Below are 19,792 nucleotides of genomic sequence, written 5' to 3'. Positions count from 1 at the left end.
GACACAATGGGCTGAATGGCCTGTTTCCAACCTGTAGGGATTCTATGATTCTAGACCTGGGAATGGTTGTGGTGCAGAACAAAGAAATCTGATTTGCAAGTACACAGTAAAAAAAAACGTGGAAATTTAACTCTTCCCTGGCACTTTGAAAATTCTAGAAATGGCAAGAAAGCCTGGAAGCTCCAAAAAAAAAACAATTTTAACTACTGGCATCCCACGCTTCAAGAAAATTACATAGCATAAATCTAAGAATTATTAAAGCCTACATTTGCTATTTTTTAAAAACTTCTAGAAGTTTTACAATTCATAATTTTCAGTTTTAAAAAATTGGCAATAAATTAGGTGGCAAAATTGGTCCAAAAACTCTTTCATTTAAAAAGATCAGTTTCTACTTGGAACATTACTAGGTCAAGAAAGCAAAGAATAGACTGGGGAGAAAAGCACCATTTAGCAGAATGACAACCTACAATTATTTAGACAATACATGGACGCTATTTATGGGTCTCAATGGCAGATCCAAAGTTCTGGCATGTGTATGCACAGGATCTCAGCCATATTATACAAGCTTTTGACCCAGTATGTTTTAACACTACAGTAGTCTTTTCTACAAGAGTATTTTTGGGCACTTTGTTCTCTAGATTTATTAGACTGTCAGTTACAAGGAAAATCATGGCTGGCAGCCAGCAATTGTAACGGCTCACATTTATGAAGAAATGGATTCTTGTACCATAAGGATGCTTGAGGCACACTGACGCCTGTCTGGTCAGAACTATTAGCTCGTACATTGACCACCAAGAGAGTACAATCGTTCCTTTAAAAAGAGAAACTTAACACAAATCTCCCTGTTATTTGACATAGAATCTGAGATACAAAGCTGTGTAACTGATATTACAGATGTAGATGTGTGTGTTCATGGAGAGATCACGAACGTGATTACACATATGTGATTTTCAGTTCAAAAAGCAGGAAAGGTTTGCAATTTTAATGGCAAAACTAATTTATTAATCTATCAAACTGAATAAATCTTTCATGCCTGAAATCAGCAAAAAGGACCAATCACTACTGTTTAATTGAAGCAAGGCTTCCACACAATGGGTCCTGTTTAAAAACCATTTTACTACTCCTGGATGAATTACAAAGCATGTGATGGTGTAGGTCAAATTTGGAAATTCTGTTCCCCAACCCAGGGAAGCATGTAATAGACTGATATCTCTATGACGAATTTGGCAGCAAAAGACTTAGAGATTTACAAGAATACCAGTTAGCACTTTTCTACTTTGGACCATTCCCTGTCCAGGAACCAAATCGCCACCGAGAAAGAACAGGACTCTTTTTTTTCAAATGAACTTGGACTGCTAATGGGAATTTGTTTGCATTGGGAGAGCTTTATGAATGGATAGGATAAATAGTGAAGAGCATTAGGCTGCTTTCAGTAATAAGGACTGGGAGTTGATTTTTGCTTTGGAGAAAACACCCATAGTTTGGCTACTTTTTGGTTTGAATGCACAGGTGCCCCGGTTGAAGGTTGATGTATGAAACAGTTTCTTCTGGAGCAAGTGATTAGTTGAAAGAAGTTAGAAATAGGTTAGAAGGCTGAAAGTGTGATTTGAAGCCGCGAAAGTCTGAGCCTAGTGTGTGAATATTCCAGGAAGAAGGTATCAAACTTTCAAAACCAAGGATTGAAAGCAACAGTTTAGCTAAACCTATGGAAGTGATAGAGAAGCAAACCCATTCTGGGGACTGAGTACCGTAAATAGGTGCTGCTGAAACGGATGGAATGTTCCATTTTCTGCGTGTGTTGAAACGTTTCACATTGTGTTATATGTAATTAGCTTGGTTAAGTCGATTTCATCTTATTCTCTTTTACATAATAAACTTGCATTTTGCTGTCAAAACCAGATCTGCAGCATTGCATGTTTTGACTTTCAGTGAAAGATCACCTTGTTGAACAACAAAAACAAAATAAAAGCAGAGAAGTCTTATTACAATTGTACATGATGGTAAGGGGTCTTGGCAGGATAGAAATTGAGAAGACATTTCCACTAGTGGGAGAATGTTAAACCTTTTACCTGGGTCTCATCCAACCTCAGATCTCTCTGAGAATTTTGGTCGAAGAACGTAAGAAATAGAAACAAGAGTAGGCCATTCAACTCTCAAGCCTGCCCCACTATTCTACAAGATGACAGCTATCTTCCTCAAGCCTTAACTCCTTTTTCATGGAATATCGTAACAGTCCTCATCTCCCCAATCTTTCAAAACAAAATCCATGCCTTCTTTAAATACTTTTAGTGGTCTAGCCTCCCTAACTCTCTAGGGTAGAGAATTCAAGACATTTACTACCCTCTGGGAGAAGAAATTCCTCTGCATCTCAGTTTGAAATGAACGTGGCCTTGTTCTGTAACTATGTCCTCAGTTCGAGATTCCTCCAGTAATGGAAACGTCTTCTCAACATCTACCCGATCAAGACCCCTCAGAATCTTCTATGTTTCAATGAGATCACTCCTCACTGTGCTCAACTACATTGAACAAAGGCCTAAGTTGCAGTGCAGTTCTCAATAACTCAACCCAGAAATCAGCCGAGTGAACTCTTTTCAAATGCCTCCAAAGCCAGCACACCATTTCTTGAATAGTGTCCAAAACTGTACACAGTACTCCAAGTGCGACCTTATCAACATCCTATATAGTTGCAACAAGACTTTCTTATTTTCAAAATCCAATCCCCTTGTAAACGTAAAAACAGAATCTTTTCAATTTTGTGTATTTGTGATTGTAGACTGAAATGGGAAAAAGACAGTTCTGGAATCTGTTGGCCCTTGAGGTGGTGGTGGTGGTGGTGGTGGAGTGCCTTCTTGAACTGCTGCAGTCTACATGCTGCAGGTAGACCTACAATGCTCTTAAGGTGGGAATTCCAGGATTTTGACCCAACAACACCGAAGGAACAATGATATACTTCCAAGTCAGGATGGCGAGTGGCTTAGAGGGCAACTTGCAGGTGATGGTGCTCTCATGTATTTGCTGTCCTTGTCCTAGATGGAAGTGGTCACAGGTTTGGAACGTGCTGTCTATGGAACTTTGGCGAATTTCTGCAGTGCATCTTACAGATATTACACACTGCTGAACATCAGTGGTGGAGGGACTGGATGCTCGGGGATCCAGCAGGTTGATCTGTCCTGAATGGCATCTAGCTTAAGCATTATTGCAGTTCCACTCATCCAGGCAAGTGGGGAATATTCCAAGACACCTTGACTTGTGCCTTTCAGATGGTGGACAGACTTTGGGGAGTCAGGTGGTGAATTCCTGGCAGCAGTATTCCCACCCTCTGACCTGCTCTTGTAGCCATTCTGTTTACATGGCTAGTCCAGTTCACTTTCCAGTCAATGGTAATCCCAAGGATGTTGATCGTGTGGGATTCAATGATGGTAACACAACTGAATGTCAAGGAGTGGTGGCTAGATTGTCTCTTATTGGAGACAGTCATTGTCTTGCCAGTTGTCAGCCCAAGCCTGGATATTGTCCACATCTTATTGCATTTGAACCAGGACTGCTTCTGAGAAGTATCTGAGGAGTCACGAATGGTGCTGACTATTGTGCAATCAAGGGCAAACATTCCCACTTCTGACATTATGACGAAGGGAAAGTCACTGATGAAGCAGCTGAAGATGATTGGGCCTTAGACACTACCCTGAGGAACTCCTGCAGAGATGTCCTGGAGCTCACATGACTGATCTCCGATAACCATAATCATTTTCCTATGTGCCAGTCATGACGCCAACCAGTGGAGACTTTGCCCCCTTGTTCCCATTGATTCTAGTTTTTCTCAGGCTCCTTGCTGCCAAATTCTTCCAAACGCAGCCTTGATGTCAAGGACTGTCACTCTCATCCCAGCTTTGGTCATGAGCTTTTCTGTCTCATAGCAACAATCTGTTAGTCATTTCCTTTCTAAATTGAAAGCTTTATTGCCATCCATGTTTTCTCATAATTCAGTCACAAACACTAGGAATCATTCTTGTACTTTTTCTTCAGAAATATTTGCATGTTTTGATATCTCCTTGTGCTTTGGTGGCCTGGCACAATATACACAATCCAAGCCAATCACTTTCTTTCAGTATGTGATTTCAATGACTGACTCAAGAACTTGATTCAAGAGCAATGAACATGGGAAATACACAGCTATCTGTTTATACCAGTTAAAATCACTTCAGACATTGGTGCTTGGAAATGCAGGGATTAAATGCATGTTAATATGAATAAGAATGTTTTACCATTAAATAAAAGCAAAAGTCTGAAGAGCACACTCCACGCTTTAAACTCTGCAACACCTGCACTTTCCATGCTTTAAGTCCAGTGATCGGTCTCACTGATTCCTGGAAGTAGAGGGGTCAGATTTTCTTCTGTTTTAAGCTAGTCTCCTGATTTCACTGATTCGCAGTGGGGGTCCAAAACTAAGCCCAGCTCCTGATTTCTCTGGCTCTTTGAGGGAAGTGGGGGATGACCCTCTCTTTATTGGAGATATAAATCTTGGTATGGTCTTGTTGATTCTCAAGTCCTGTTAATCAAGCGGCTGGGACATTGTCCATGTCAGTCTGGAGACGGCTGCCACAATAAAGTCTTAGCCAATTATTGGTTCTGTTCTTCATTCACACCTGCCTTCAATCAACTCATTAAAAAAAACAGAAATGGTGAACAGCTGGGGTTGAGGGTGGCAAGGAGCAGAAGGAGATATGGCCACACATTTAACCAACATAGGGTGGGAATAAGAACAAAATTCAAATCATACTTTACTGCTAATTGTAAAAGGTTTCCAGTTCATGCTTGCTTAAAAGCAGACAAATGAATGTGAACTTAAAGATTGCTATTCTTCTAGGGATTTCTTCAACAGGTTGGAAAATTAAACTGTTCAGCATTTTGAGTGAGGAACCATTATGCAGATTTTGAGGAGTTTTATTCACATACTGCTCCATATAAAAATACAAAGTCTGTTCCCAGGTCTTGGAGAAGCTGATGTATTCTATTAAGAACTTACTGAAGATATTAAAAGACACAAAACATTCAATGGCTAATTTTACAATGTAATGATTAAAATATAATTTCTGATTTTTCTGTCAGCATAACTTTTCAATCTCTTCTCCCTCATATGCTTACTTACTCTTAAATGCATTGATAATTTATACCTCAATCATGTCTTAGCAAAACGTAGTACTTAACTGTATCAATATTCATTTATCAATTATAGGTATGCAGTATGCATATTCATTACTACCTTCTTTAAGTATGTTGAAGACTTTCTCCATATGGACTACAACATCCCTCACCACTCCAACCCACACAATTTGGTACCATCAACAAATTTAGAAATTGAGCTTTTGATTTCAAAATCATTAATCCAGATTGTTCAATCAAATAGAGATCAGAACTTTAATTAAACTTGATTTTCAAACTAACCATTCATCGTTTTGACACACAAAGAAAAGAACAACTGATATTTCCTGTGACATTTACAATGTTTCAAGTTTGATGAGGTCACGTTGCAAAGCTGCTGAGTCTTTTTCAAAAGCCAAGGATGGAGGGTTGCGAAAAGGTAAAATCTGCCTCTGTACCCCTTCTCTAATACTGGTTTTAACTCCGTTAGTCTTCCAAAGTGCCGTAAGTAATAGACCTTTTGTAAATTTTATATTGGCAAAGGATGCAGATGCACATTTTGTGACTATGGCTTCTTTACAATAAATTATTTTTGCTGACAAACGGTATAATGACATGAAACACAAAATTCTACCTCGAAAAAGCAGGACATGGGCTTGGCAATGAGCTACGATGCCCAGCTCTCAGATAGGACAAATATGGCAGGACTTACTTCTGTACCACGATTAAACTGTGGATTAACTCTTAGAACTTTTTGAAAAATCACACTCGGACACAAAAGATGATATACGCAGGACACTGTATCTGTAGTCCAGGTAACTCAGCTGCACAGAAATAAATCTCCTGAATCCTTGAGTGGATCTTCACATTCAATTTCCAATCTAACTTATCCTTAATTAAAAGTAATCTGCAAACAGCAAGAGAATACGATCCACTCTCTCACAGCAAATTAAGTGTTTTTCTTTGGATAATCACACAGGTAATATTTTCAACTGCGTTAAGACTGAAAACAAAACGTAAAAAATTCATTTGCTCAGCACATTAAATGGGAACCAAAAGAACTGCAGATGTTGGAAATTAGAAACATAAACAGAAATTGCTGGAAAAGCTTAGCAGGTCTGGCAACAGCAGTGGACAGAAATCAGAGTTAACACTTCAGATGCAGTGACCCTTCCTCAGAACTGAGGTCTCTCCACAGATGCTGCCAGACCTGCTGAGCTTCTCCAACAATTTCTGTTTTTGTGACATTAAATGGGAAGTTACCTCTTGGTATACCCCACTTACTACAGACCAGTATACCCACAACCAATTCTGCCCTTGTTTCTGGAATCCACTGTAAATGACAAGCTCTCAAACTTTTTGAAGAAGTGACAAAGAAGATTGATGAAGGCAGAGTACTGGATAGTGCTTACATGGACTCCAGCAAGGTGTTCGACAAGGTTCCACATGGTAGACTGGTTGGCAAGGCTAGATCACATGGAATACAGGGAAAGCTGGATTTGCATACAATATTGGCTTGAGGGTAGGAGACAAATGGTGGTGATGGAGGGCTATTTTTCGGACTGAAGGCCTGTGACCAGAGATGCGCCTCAAGGATTGGTGCTGGGTCCACTGCATTTTGCCATTTATATAAATGATTTGAATGTTAGTATAAGAGGAATGATTAGTAAGTTTGCAGATGACACCAATATTGGAGGTGTAGTGGACAGTGAAGAAGGTTACCTAAAAGCACAACAGAATCTTGATCAGAAGGGCCGATGGGCCGAGCCATGGCAGATGGAGTTTGATGTAGATAAATATGAGGTGTTGCATTTTGGAAAGGCAAATCAGGGCAGGACTTAGACACTGAACGGTAGGGTCCTGGGGAGTGTTGCCGAAAACAGAGAGCTTGGGGTGCAGGTTCATAGATATTTGAAGGTGGAGTCACAGGTAGATAGGGTAGTGAAGAAGGCATTTGGTACACTGGCCTTTGTTGGTCAGTGCATTTAGTATAGAAATTGGGATGTCACATTGCAGCAGTACAGCACATTGGTTAGGCCACTTCTGGAATACTGCATGCAATTCTGGTCTCCCTGCATTCGGGAAGATGTTGTTAAACTTGAAAGGGTGCAAGAAAGATTTACAAGGATGTTGCCAGGGTTGGAGGGTTTGAGCTATTGGGAAAGGCTAGACTGGGACATTTTGCCCTGGCGTGTAGGAGGCTGAGGAGTGACTTAAAATCGTAAAATTATAAAATCATGAGGGGCATGGATAGGGTGAAAAGCCAAGGTCTTTTTCCTCGGGTACAGCAGTCCAAAATTAGAGGGCATAAGTTTAAGGTGAGAGGGGAAAGATATAAAAGGGACCGAAGGGGCACCTTTCTCACGTAGAGGGTGGTGTGTGTATAGAATGAGCTGCCAGAGGAAAGGGTAGAAGCAGATACAATTACAACATTTAGAAAGCATCTGTATGGGTACAGGAATAGGAAGGGTTTAGAGGGATATTAGCCAAATGCTGACAAATGGGACTAGATTAATTTAGGATAGCTGATTAGCATGGACGAGTTGAAGCAAAGGGTCTGTTTACATGGCATACAACTCTATGACTTTAATAGCGGCTGAGCGAGAGCTCATCACCAATTTGGCTTTCACTTTCTCACTAATTAAACTAAGTTAAGTTCTAAACTCTTCCTCATAATTGTAGCAAAGGAAAAAAGGGAATTGGCCCAATAAATAAATGTACAAATCAGGAACAGAAGTGGGCCATTTGGCCCTTCAAGCCCTCTCGCCATTCAATAAGATCATGCTGATTTGTTGATGTTCCAAATTCCACATTCCCATTTACCCGAGTTAACCTACGATCTACGATCTACCTTCACCGTAAAAATATTCAATGGCCCTGCCTCCACCACCTCCTGAAGTGGACAGTTCCAAAGGCAGACTCCCTCAAAGAGGAAACATTCCCTTCATTTCTTTCCTAAAAGGGCGACACCACCACCACCACCACTGACCCCGACACACACACACACACAGACACAATTTTAATAGCATTCTCCCAAGTTCTGGAATCACCCATTAGAGTAAACATCCTTTTCACATCCACCTCATCAAGGCATTCAAAATGTTATACACTTCAGTACAATCACTCTTGCATTTCTAACTTCAGTGAAAACAAGACCAAGCTGTTCATTCTTTCCTTCTAAGACAACGTACCCATTCCAGGTATCAATCTGGTGAACCTCCTCTGAACTGTTTCCTATATATTTATATCCTTCCTTAAATAGGGAGACCAACACCGCACACTCTACTCCAGATGTGGTCTCACCAATGGCCCGCACAATGGAAGCATTTTTTGTTCAATTCCTCTTGTAATAAAGAACAGCATTCCATCAGCCTTTCTGATATGTGCTGTACTTGCATACCTCCTGTAACTCATACACCAGGAACACCTCGATCATTTTGCACTTTGGAATTCATCCTTTCTTGAATAGAGGGCTCGTTTCCAGAATCTGATGAATTTGGAAAAATTAACACCAATGAATCTATAAACTCTTTAGCTACGACTTTCAAGACTCTAAGATGAAGTCCATCAGAACTTGAGACTTGTCAGCCTGTTGCTCCATGAGTTTGCTCAGTACAAGTTCCCAAGTGACTGGAAATTCACTCTCTCCCTTCAACCTCCACAATTACACATATAATAGGATTTTTTTGTTTCCTCTGTAGTGAAGACAGAAGCAAAACATTAATTTAGTCTGCAATTTCTTTATCACACACAACTGACTCTCCAGAGGCCTTAACAGTTACGTTACCTTTCTAAATACATATGGGAACTCTTAGTATCTATTTTAACATTTCTCGCTGGCTTCCTTCCATGCTTTAATGTATTAGTCCTGATTAATCTTTTAACCATTCTCCGCTGCATTCTGACCAGTCACCTGATATACCATTTACCTTTGAGTATCCATTCACACATGCTTTTTCTTTAAATTTGACACTCTCCTTAACTTCTTTACTTAACCATAAATAACGTCCCTTTGGAATTTTTTTTTCTTTATTCATTAACGGGATGAAGGAGTCACTGGTTAGGCAGCATTTATTGCCCATCCCTAACTGCCAAGAGGGCAGTTCACAGTCAACCACATTGCTGTGGGTCTAGAGTCACATGTAGGCCAGACCAGGTAAGGATGGCAGTTTCCTTCCCTAAAGGGCATTAGTGAACCAGATGGGTTTTTCCAACAATCGACAATGGATTCATGGTCATCATTAGATTCTTAATTCCAGATATTTATTGAATTCAAATTCCACCATCTGCTGTGGCGGGATTCGAACCCGGGTCCCCAAAACATTATCCGGGTCTCCAGATTAACAGTCCAACAAAAGTACCAGTAGGCCATTGCCTCCCCATTTCCTACTATTTCCACATAGTAGGAACAGTTTTCTTCTGAATATTCTGAAATATCCTTTTAAACATCGGTCACTGCTTCTCAACTGGCCTATATGCTAACCAATATCTGAGTCCACTTCAGGTAGCTCTGCTTTCATGCCCAAATTGTTGCTTTTTTTTTTTAAAAAAGTTTGAGGTACTTTTTTTTGATTCACTCTTCTCCCCATCAAACTGGATGTAAAATTCAAAATTATGAATCATGCCACAATTAATTTTCTATGAGTTCTCTTCCACCTTATTTCAATTCACCCTATCAACATATCTTTCTATTTCTTTTTCCCTCATATTTATGATTACTGCTTTCTTCACTTCTGAACTCCTTGCAATGCATCAATGTCACAATGAGATTTGTGTGGTTATAGTTTTGTGGTACATACTGAGAAACCACAGAATTTGACTCAAATAATGAATAGTAAGAGAGAAACTGATTCCATGGTTGCTCACACAACCACTCCCAGTTACCAATGCATCTCACATTTCCATGGCAGTGCCTTTACCAGTCAGAGTCCACTTGTCAACTAACCAGCATGCTCTTCTGATTGTAGTATGAAATGTTCTCCTCCTCTACACTGACATTCTTTTGAACTGTCCCAACAAATGCAAAACAAAAGTACTCAATTTCACATCTCCATTAATGTACATCCAAAGTGTTAGCCACCTTGTTTACAGCTGACAAGCTCTAAGGAAAACCAGGAAAGGTATGCAAAAAAAGACAGCTTACCTTAACAGCTAGACACCGAAATAAATGGAAGGGTACATAACTTAAAAATGTCCTTACCTCTATTAGCTTTCGCTCATAGGTGTTAGCCAGCTCATCGTTATCAACCACAGGTTTAGGTTCTGGGATCATAATATCGGAATCACCACTCCGTAAGTTTGGAAGAACTAAATATGATGAGATAGTGAGGCAAGTTTAAAATTGTGTCTTTTCATGCTACATCATACAAAGAAATATATAAATAGCTAACTGTCATACAGAACTTGAGTATTGCTCCAAAAGAAAAGTCTACTTTGTCGAAACTTTTAGCTTTGCACTCATCAGGACAATTCACAAGAAACACCACTGCAAAAGGGAAAAAAACCATGCTGATTGGTTGGCAAGTGGACTCTGATTCGTAGAGACGCAGCCATAGAAAATGTAGCAATTAGTTGTTGCCTGACGAAGAACTACTAAGTTTTGTTTCGTATTTCTCGTACACTGACCTGATGAATGCACAATAACAAGTTTCAACAAAATCTATCTTCTTCTTGCAACACTAAAGAAATTTATTCCTCATATTACTGAATGAAGCATTACTGCATCCTAAAATATCATTCCAACTATCAAGTTTATTACTCTGGCTGAATCAACTGCTGTTTTTGATGAGCTTGGAAGCAAGGAGGGCATTTTATTAAGTAGGATAGTGGTGTGCCTGCACCACACCACCTTCTCAGCTCCACCTTAATTAAGTTAGGGCCCATTTCAATCTTCTCACACTGCCACCAAATCATGCCTATTTACGAGCATCAGCCCACTGGAATTAATCCAGTGGCAGATGGGACTGCCACATACAGCATGCATGGCAGCCAAACCAGCTTATCCCTAATGGGGGAGAATGGTGGGGAAACAAAGACATTGAGCACTTAATTGAAGTGGATGTCAGGAAAAACAAGGCGGGGATATACACCCCACCTGCTTTTACTGCTGATCCTTTATGACTTACCCGTGGTCTGGATCACCTCGTAATTCTGAAACTCCACTGCATGGTCATTTCAGCTATAGCCAGGGGCTTCCCAATGGCACTGCTAAGCAAAAGAGCAGTTGGCCTCAGTAGGCAGTGATATGGATTCCAGGTAAGGCCTTCTGGTTGCCTCAACACTTATTGACTTATGATGATTCATAACAACGATGTAGGCCTTCCCTAAAGGTGGCAGTGCAGGACTTTCGCCAGCTTCCCAGCTTGGAAGCAAGAAAACCGATGCCTCAATGAGATTCCATCTTTAAATATTGTCCTTTAGCCATGACTACATTATTTGTAAAATAACTCTCAGCTATTGAATTAGCTTTAAGTTCATGTTGTTATATTAGCTTCACAGGAATATTTAGCATACCACCGCATTCACAAAAGAAGCAAGCAATAATACGACTTAAAGATGGAAATCTTGAAAACTGGCACATAAAAATAATAAAATCACCAAAGTAAATTCATTGCTAAATTATTCTGCCGTTCCAGATTTCTTTATTCTCAAATCAACTTTCAGCATTAATAAATAAATAACCTTCACAAGTAACCTTCTGGAAATTCTAGGGGACAGAAGGTCAAGCATGAAGAAGGAACTTAAGAAAATCATTATTAGTCAGGAAATGCTTTTGGGGAAACTGATGGGATTAAAACCCAACATGCCCCCCAGGGCCTGATGCTCTGTATTCCAGAGTACTTAAGGAAGTGGTCCGGGAAATAGCGGATGCATTGGTGATAATTTTCCAGCATTCTGTAGACTCTGGAAGAGTTCCAATAGACAGGAGGGTAGCAAATGTAACTTTACTCTTAAAATAAAGGAGGGAGGGAAAAAAAACTGAGTAATTATAGGCTGGTTAGCCTGAAATCAATGGTGGAGAAATTGCTCGAGTCAATCATTAAGGATGTAATAACAGCATTTGGAAAGTGGTGACAGAATTGGCCCTAGTCAGCATAGATTTACTAAAAAGAAATCATACTTGACAAATCTTCTGGAATTTCTTGAGGGTGTAACCAGTAGAATGGACAAGGGTGAATCAGTGGATGTTGTGTACCTGGACTTTCAAAAGGCTTTCGACAAGGTTCCACACAAGAGATTAGTAAGGAAAGTTAAAGCTCATGGTATCGAAGGCAAAGTATTGATGTGGATAGAGGACTGGTTGGCAGACAGGAAGGAGAGGGTGTTGGAATAAATGAGTCCTTTTCAGAGTGACAGGCAGTGACGAGTGGGGTGCCGCAGGGTTCAGTGCTGGGACCCCAGCTGTTCGCAATATACATGAACAATTTGGATAAAGGAATCGAATGCAATATCTCCAAATGTGCAGATGACACTAAGCTGGATGGCAGCACGTACTGCGAGGAGGATGCTAACAGGCTGCAGGGTGACTTGGACAGACTGGCTGAGTGGGCAAATATTTGGCAAATGCAATATAATGTGGATAAATGTGAGGTTATCTACTTTAGAACATAGAACATAGAACATTACAGCGCAGTACAGGCCCTTCGGCCCTCGATGTTGCGCTGACCTGTGAAACCAATCTGAAGCCCATCTAACCTAAACTATTCCATTATCATCCATATGTTTATCCAATGACCATTTAAATGCCCTTAAAGTTGGCAAGTCTACTATTTTTGCAGGCAGGGCATTCCACGCCCTTACTACTCTCTGAGTAAAGAACCTACCTCTGATATCTGTCCTATATCTATCACCCCTCAATTTAAAGCTATGTCCCCTCGTGCTAGCCATCACCATCCGAGGAAAAAGGCTCTCGCTGTCCACCCTATCTAATCCTCTGATCACCTTGTATGTCTCTATTGAGTCACCTCTTAACCTTCTTCTCTCTAACAAAAACAGCCTCAAGTCCCTCAGCCTTTCCTCATAAGACCTTCCCTCTATACCAGGCAACATCCTGGTAAATCTCCTCTGCACCCTTTCCAATGCTTCCACATCCTTCCTATAATGCGGCGACCAGAACTGTACGCAATACTCCAAGTGTGGCCGCACCAGTGTTTTGTACAGCTGCAACATGACCTCATGGCTCCGAAACTCAATCCCTCTACCAATAAAACCTAACATACTGTACGCCTTCTTAACAACGCTATCAACTTTGGTCGCAAAAACAGAAAAGCAGATTATCTGAATAGTGGCAGCTTAGGAGAAAGTGAGGTGCAATGAGACCTGGGTGTCATGGTGGACCAGCTGTTGAAGGTTGGCATGCAGGTGCAGCAGGCAGTGAGGAAAGCTCATGGCATGTTGGCCTTCATAGCGAGAGGATTTGAGTATCGGAGTAAGGATGTCTTGCTGCAGTTATACAGGACCTTGGTGAATCCACATCTTGAATACTGAGAGCAGTTTTGGTCTCCTAATCTGAGGAAAGACATTCTCGCCATTGAGACAGTCCTGCGAAGGTACACCAGACTGATTCCCAGGATGGCAGGACTAACATGAGGAAAGACCAGATCGACTGGGCTTGTATTCACTGGAATTTGAGAAAATGAGGGGGATCTCATTGAAACATATAAAATCCTGATGCGACGAGACAGGCTATATGTGGCAAGAATGTTCCTAGGTTGGGGAAATTCAGAACTGGGGGTCACAGTCTAAGGATAAGGGGTAAGCCACTCAGGACTGAGATGAGGAAGAATTTCTTCACTCAGAGCTGTAAACCTGTGGATTTTTCTCCCACGGGAAACTGTTGGGGCCAATTCATTAGATATGTTCAAGAGGTTGCTGAACATGTCCCTTGCAGCTAAGGGAATCAAGTAGTCTAGGGAGAGGGCGAGAACGGGATACTGGGATTGTATAAACAGCCATGATTGTATTGAATGGTGCACGCTCAAAGGGCCAAATGGCCTCTTGCACCTATATTCTATGTTTCTAAAAGGTCCAATCATGTCAGAAGCTGTCAAATGAATTGCTAAGGTTACAAATATTTAATTTGTTTTCACAAGTTCACTTGTAGAAGAAATAGTTTGTATATATCAATATCTATATTGGTAGCATAAATAATTTTATGTACGAATGCATTCCAATTTTAACCATTCACTGTTCCAAGTCCATATAGTGGTTTGTTCAACGCTATGCAATCGCCTGAGATTTACCAAGAGAATTAACCCCATATAAAGATCAGAAATGAGACCAGGAGTAGGCCACCCCTCCTTGAACCTGCTCTGCCATTCAATAAAACTGATTTTTTTTAATCTTAATTTCTGCCCAAACGTCTTATTCTTTAATTTCCTTCATATCCAACATAACAAAGTAATGGGAAATACACCTCCCATTTGGGATTAATTAAACAAGATTGCAAGGCAAGTGTTTTATAGGATACATCCATTAAGCTATTACTACACCCCTCATATATGACACAGCTCACCCAGAGGTGTTTATATATAACATATTTCATTAGTATCACCATGTCTCCAAATAGCTGATGTTGAGTCTCTAAAGCAGCCAATCTGGTTGAAGTGATGAAGTTACGACACTCAAAGGAAGAGTCACTGGACCCAAATTGTTAACTCTGTTTTCTCTCCACAGATGCTGCCAGACCTGCTGAGTTTTTTCCAGCAACTTCTGTTTTTGTTGGGAGAGGTTATTATGCCCAAATGAAACCAGGTGTAAAATGGATTTTGTGCTCATAAGAAAGACCAGTTTGAAATTATGCATTTAGCATCTAATTTTAAGACAGATCTGAAAGTTTGGTACTAAAGCATTGACTGAACTCAACTTTTTTTGCGCTCACTCATTTACACAAGGGTGTGAGGGGCAATGACGAGAAGTGGAGCCAACATGGAAGTACATATCAAAGAGCAAGACAGAGGATGCCCAGCTTGTCCAAAGTAGCACTGGGAACCCTGGTGTAGAAAGCAGAGATGATGAATAATGTTCTCCAGTGCTGCAAACAATTAAATAACTTGACAAATATAATTAAGGTAAGATCACAACTGATAAATACATTTCTCAAAGAAGGAAATCCACCATCCTCACCTGGTAAGGCATGTGACTCCAGATACACAGCAATATGGTTGACTCTCAACTGCCCTCTGAAATGGCCTAGCAAGCCACTCAGTTGTATCAATCATTACAAAGTCTCAACAATGAAACCAGACAGACTACCTGGCATCAACCTAGACATCAGAAAGGTCAACAGCAGAAACAGCCTTATCTACCCTGCAAAGTCCTCCTTACTAATATCTGGAGGGTTAGTATCAAAGTTGGGAAAACTGTCTCACAGGCTAGTCAAGCAACAGCCTGACATTGTCTGTAAGATATGACTCCAAGGTTATGATCCTGTCCCAAACATTACCACCATCATCCCTGGGTACACCCATCAGCAAGACAGAGATTACGGCACAATGATATACAGTCACAAGGTAGTTGCCCTGGGAGTCCTCAACATTGACTCCAGACCCATGAAGTCTCATGGCTTCAGTGAAACGTGGGCGAGGAAAACTCTTGCTGAATGCCTCATACAGTCCTCCTCCATGTTGAACAACAGGTGAAGAAAGCTCTAAAGGTGGCAAGGGTCCAAAATGTACTCTGGGTGGGGGATTTCAATGTCCACCACCTAACATGGCTCAGCAGTTGCACTACTGAGCAACCCGGTGGGGTCCGAAAGGACATGTCTTCAAGGCTGGGTCTGCAGCAGGCGGTGAGGGAACGAACAAAAGGGAAAAAACATGCTTGACCTCATCCTTATCAATTTTCTGCCGACTGCACCCGCATCTGTGCATGACAGTATCGGTAAGAGTGACCATCGCACAGTTATGGAGAAGAAATCGTGCCTTCAAGTTCAGAATATCCTCCATCATTTTGAGCAGCAATATCACTGTGTTAAATGGAACAGACTTCAAACAGATCCAGCAACTCAAAATTGGGCATCCATGAGACGCTGTGGGTCATCAGTTGTGCACGGTCATAGACATTTAAACAACTCACCAGAGGAGAAGACTCCACAAGTATCTCCAAGATCAAATGATATAAGATCCCAACACATCAGGGCAAAAGATAAGGCTGAAGCATTCACAGCAAACTTCAACCAGAAATGTCATGTGGATGATCTTCCACTGGCCACCTCCAGTGGTCCCCAGCATAAGAGATTCTAGTCTTCAGTTAATTTGATTCACTCCACGTGATACCAAGAAACAGTTAGAGGCACTAGATACTGCAAAGCTTGTGGACCCTGACAACATTCCTGTAACAGTACTCAAGAAATGTGCTCGAGAATTTGTTATCCCCTAGCCAAGCTCTCCCAGTATAGTCACAACACTGGCAGCGACTCGACAATCTGGAAAATTGTCCAATTATGCCTTGTACAAAACAGCACTGATCTAAACCAGCCAATTACCACCTTACAGTCTATTCTTGATCATCAGTGATATTAAGCAACACCTGCTCAGCAATAACCTGCTAAGTGATGCCCAGTTTGGACTCTGCCAAGGCCACTCAGCTCTTAACCGCATTACAGCCTTGGTTCAAACATGGACAAAATGTTGAATTCCAGAGGGTGAGGTGACAGTGACAGCTCTTGACATCAAGCACCCCAAGCAAAGCTGCAATCAGTGGGTATCAGAGGACAAACTCTCCATTGGTTAGAGTAAAACCTGGTACATAGGAAGATGGTTGTGGTTGTTGGAGGTCAGTCATCTCACTCCAAGACATCTCTGTAGCAGTGCCTGATGGTAATATCTAAGGACCAAACCATCTTCAACTGCTTCATCAATGATCTTCCCTCCATCATTAGGTCAGAAGTGGGTATGTTTGCTGATGATTGCACAATGTTCAGCACCATTCGCAACTCCTCAGATATTGAGGCAGCCCATATTCAAATGCAACGAGATCTGGACAATATCTAGGCTTCAGCAAACAAGTGGCAAGCAACATCCGTATTACACAAGTGCCAGGCTATGACAATCACCAGTAAGAGACAATCTAACCACCGTCCCTTGACATTTAATGGTATTACCATCACTGAATCCCACACAGTTAATATTCTTGGGGGTACCACTGACCAGAAACCAACTGGATTTTCCACATAAATACAGTGGCTACAACAGCAGGTCACAGGCAAGTAACTTCTCCCCAAAGCCTGTCCACCATCTACAAGGCACAAGTTAGCAGTGCAATGAAATACTCCCCCTTCCCTAGAAGAGTGCAGCTCCAACAGCACTCAAGAGACTTGATACCATCCAGGACAAAGCAGCCCACTTGATTGGCACTACATCCACAAGCATCCACTCCCTCCACCACAGATGCTCAGTAGCAGCAGTGTGTACCATTTACAAGATGCACTGCAGAAATTCACCAACGATCCTAGACGGCACCTTCCAAATCCTCAAGAATGTGCGAGAAAGTCGACGGCAGCAGATACATTGGAACACCACCATCAACTGCAAGTTCCCCTCCAAGCCACTGACCACCCCGACTTGGAAACATGTCACCGTTCCTTCACTGTTGCTGGGTCAAAATCATGGAAATCCCTCCCTAATGGGACTGTGGGTCAACCTACAGCTTTGAACTGCAGCATTTCAAGAAGGCAGCTCACCACTACTTTCTCAAGGGCAACTAAGGATGGGCAATAAATGCTGGCCCAGCCAGTGACACCTATATCCTATGAATAAATTTTTAAAAAATAAGCACACCATGCCAGCATGACAACTTCAACAAATCGATCACTCAGCTATACATCCCACAATATTGCATCCTTCACAGACACTACTGACACCTTAAATACATCCTACAACTCTTCAACCAAGTAAGGCATTATTGACAAATTATCACATTTGCAAGTGCACTCATTCAAAATCACCTTCTTCTCTTGCAGAACAGAACAGCACATAATTGAAAACAATAGAACCTGACGTTGGAAGGTTAACTGTGCTTGCAGAATATGTTCCGCTGTGGCCAGAGAAACAGAAGAGAGAATTTTTCACATAACAATATGTGGCCACTCCAGCTTCCTTACAGATGAAGTGTCAGTCTCGATCCCTTAACTCCAAAGCTTTCTTCACGCACATGTTCTCATCACACATACACTGGCCCATCAACTGCAGTCAGTGAATGCACTTTGAAAGCTGAGTGTGGGTTCAAGTAGTACTTGATATCTTCAGCAAAATTGTCAGCCCCTTACTTATCTTCGAGGCTACCAATCATAATGCTTGCTTCAACTCCTTTACCCAAAATCCATCTTGTGTTAAACTAGGATTACAGTTTAAGACAGGTCTCCTTGAAAGCTCTATAGCAGTAGGTAGTATTTACCAAAAATCATCCCCTTAGCACTCGTACTTTTGAAATGTATCTCACTGTGTTAAAGCAGGAGTTGGTTAGCTCAATTGGCTGGACAGCTGGTTTGTAATGCAGACTCAGTGGGCTGAATAGCGTAATTCTGTCCCTATATCATATGTTCTTAAGGAATCTGGCAGTTTATGTATCAATCTCAAACAATGCAAATATATCTATATGGGAATGGAGTCACAAAGCCAGAGGGCAGACCATTATTAACATAACATTACTCATTCCCGTACAAAGGAAACAAGCACAAACTCACAAATAACACAAACAATTAATTCAAGGAAATTGATGAATCATTTGGTGAGAATATAAACAGCAAAATGCACAATTTTACAGGCTAATTGGCCACTTCACTTTAAACATGATCTCTCGATGTCCACTACACTGCTTATGCTTTGTACTACAACCACCATGTACAACTACCTAAAACTTACAACACTAGTTTGAATCAGATTTGTAATATCAATAGATTGCGCTTTAACAGTTTCTGCTGATCCATTTATAAATACACAACGTGAAAGAATAGTGCAATTAAGAGTGGTCACTCATGAAAAAGAAATCAATGCAAGCCTGATGAATAACTTCAAACTCAAGTTATAGCAATGGTTAGTTTCAGCGATTGCCACAATAAGTTGCAAGTCTCCAGGTTTCCTACTTTAGGTCATTAACTAATTAAATAGCAATTTCAGTAAAGAAAGGCAGTGATTTCAAAAGATAAAATTTACAAGATTATGACTAATCCAGTTAAAAATACTTGAGACCTCCCCTTGAGTTGGTTTTAATTTAAACCAAAAACTATAAAAATAATTAAATAAGGTTTGGAGTGAGGTTCCCAAAGGATTCAGTGTTGGGATCCTTACTGTTCCTGATATATATCAATGATCTAGACCATGGTGAACAAGACGCTCTTTCTTTTTGTTGGATAATATGAAATTTGAAAGCATTGTAAATTGTGAGGAAGTTGGTGTAGAAATTCAAAAGGGCACAAAATATTTTGGAGGAGTGGGCAGATAGGTGGCAAATCAAGTTCAAACCAGAAAACTGACAAGACACATTTGGTAGGAAGGACACAAAGAGACAACATAAAGTAAGAGGTACAACCCTATAAAAGGAGTGCAGGAGCAGAGGAACCTTGTGTATCTGTACATTTTCCTTTGTTTTCTTTCATAGGATATGGGCATCACTGACAAGGCCAACATTTGTTGTCCATCGCTAATCCCTGAAC

General features: G+C 40.9%; 1 protein-coding gene across 2 annotated transcripts in view; it reads right to left on the bottom strand.

Moving 5' to 3' along the window:
- The window catches only part of snx29 (sorting nexin 29), a 396,186-nt gene that overhangs the window by 226,917 nt on the left and 149,477 nt on the right, over positions 1–19,792 (bottom strand). Inside the window, exons 13-14 of one of the 2 annotated variants that reach the window (XM_048609503.1) lie at positions 10,340–10,446; positions 4,441–4,657 (exon numbers count right to left, since the gene is read on the bottom strand). In XM_048609503.1, the coding sequence (XP_048465460.1) occupies positions 4,634–4,657; positions 10,340–10,446 (131 nt within the window). In that variant the 3' untranslated portion in view covers positions 4,441–4,633. Of the gene's footprint in view, positions 1–4,440; positions 4,658–10,339; positions 10,447–19,792 lie in introns of those variants that run through there. The other variant, XM_048609502.1, reaches the window with a different exon arrangement.

Source organism: Rhincodon typus, chromosome 21 (genome assembly GCF_021869965.1).
Source record: "Rhincodon typus isolate 14 chromosome 21, sRhiTyp1.1, whole genome shotgun sequence".
NCBI classification, from domain to species: Eukaryota; Metazoa; Chordata; class Chondrichthyes; order Orectolobiformes; family Rhincodontidae; genus Rhincodon; species Rhincodon typus.
This window is presented reverse-complemented; position numbering and strand designations above follow the sequence as displayed.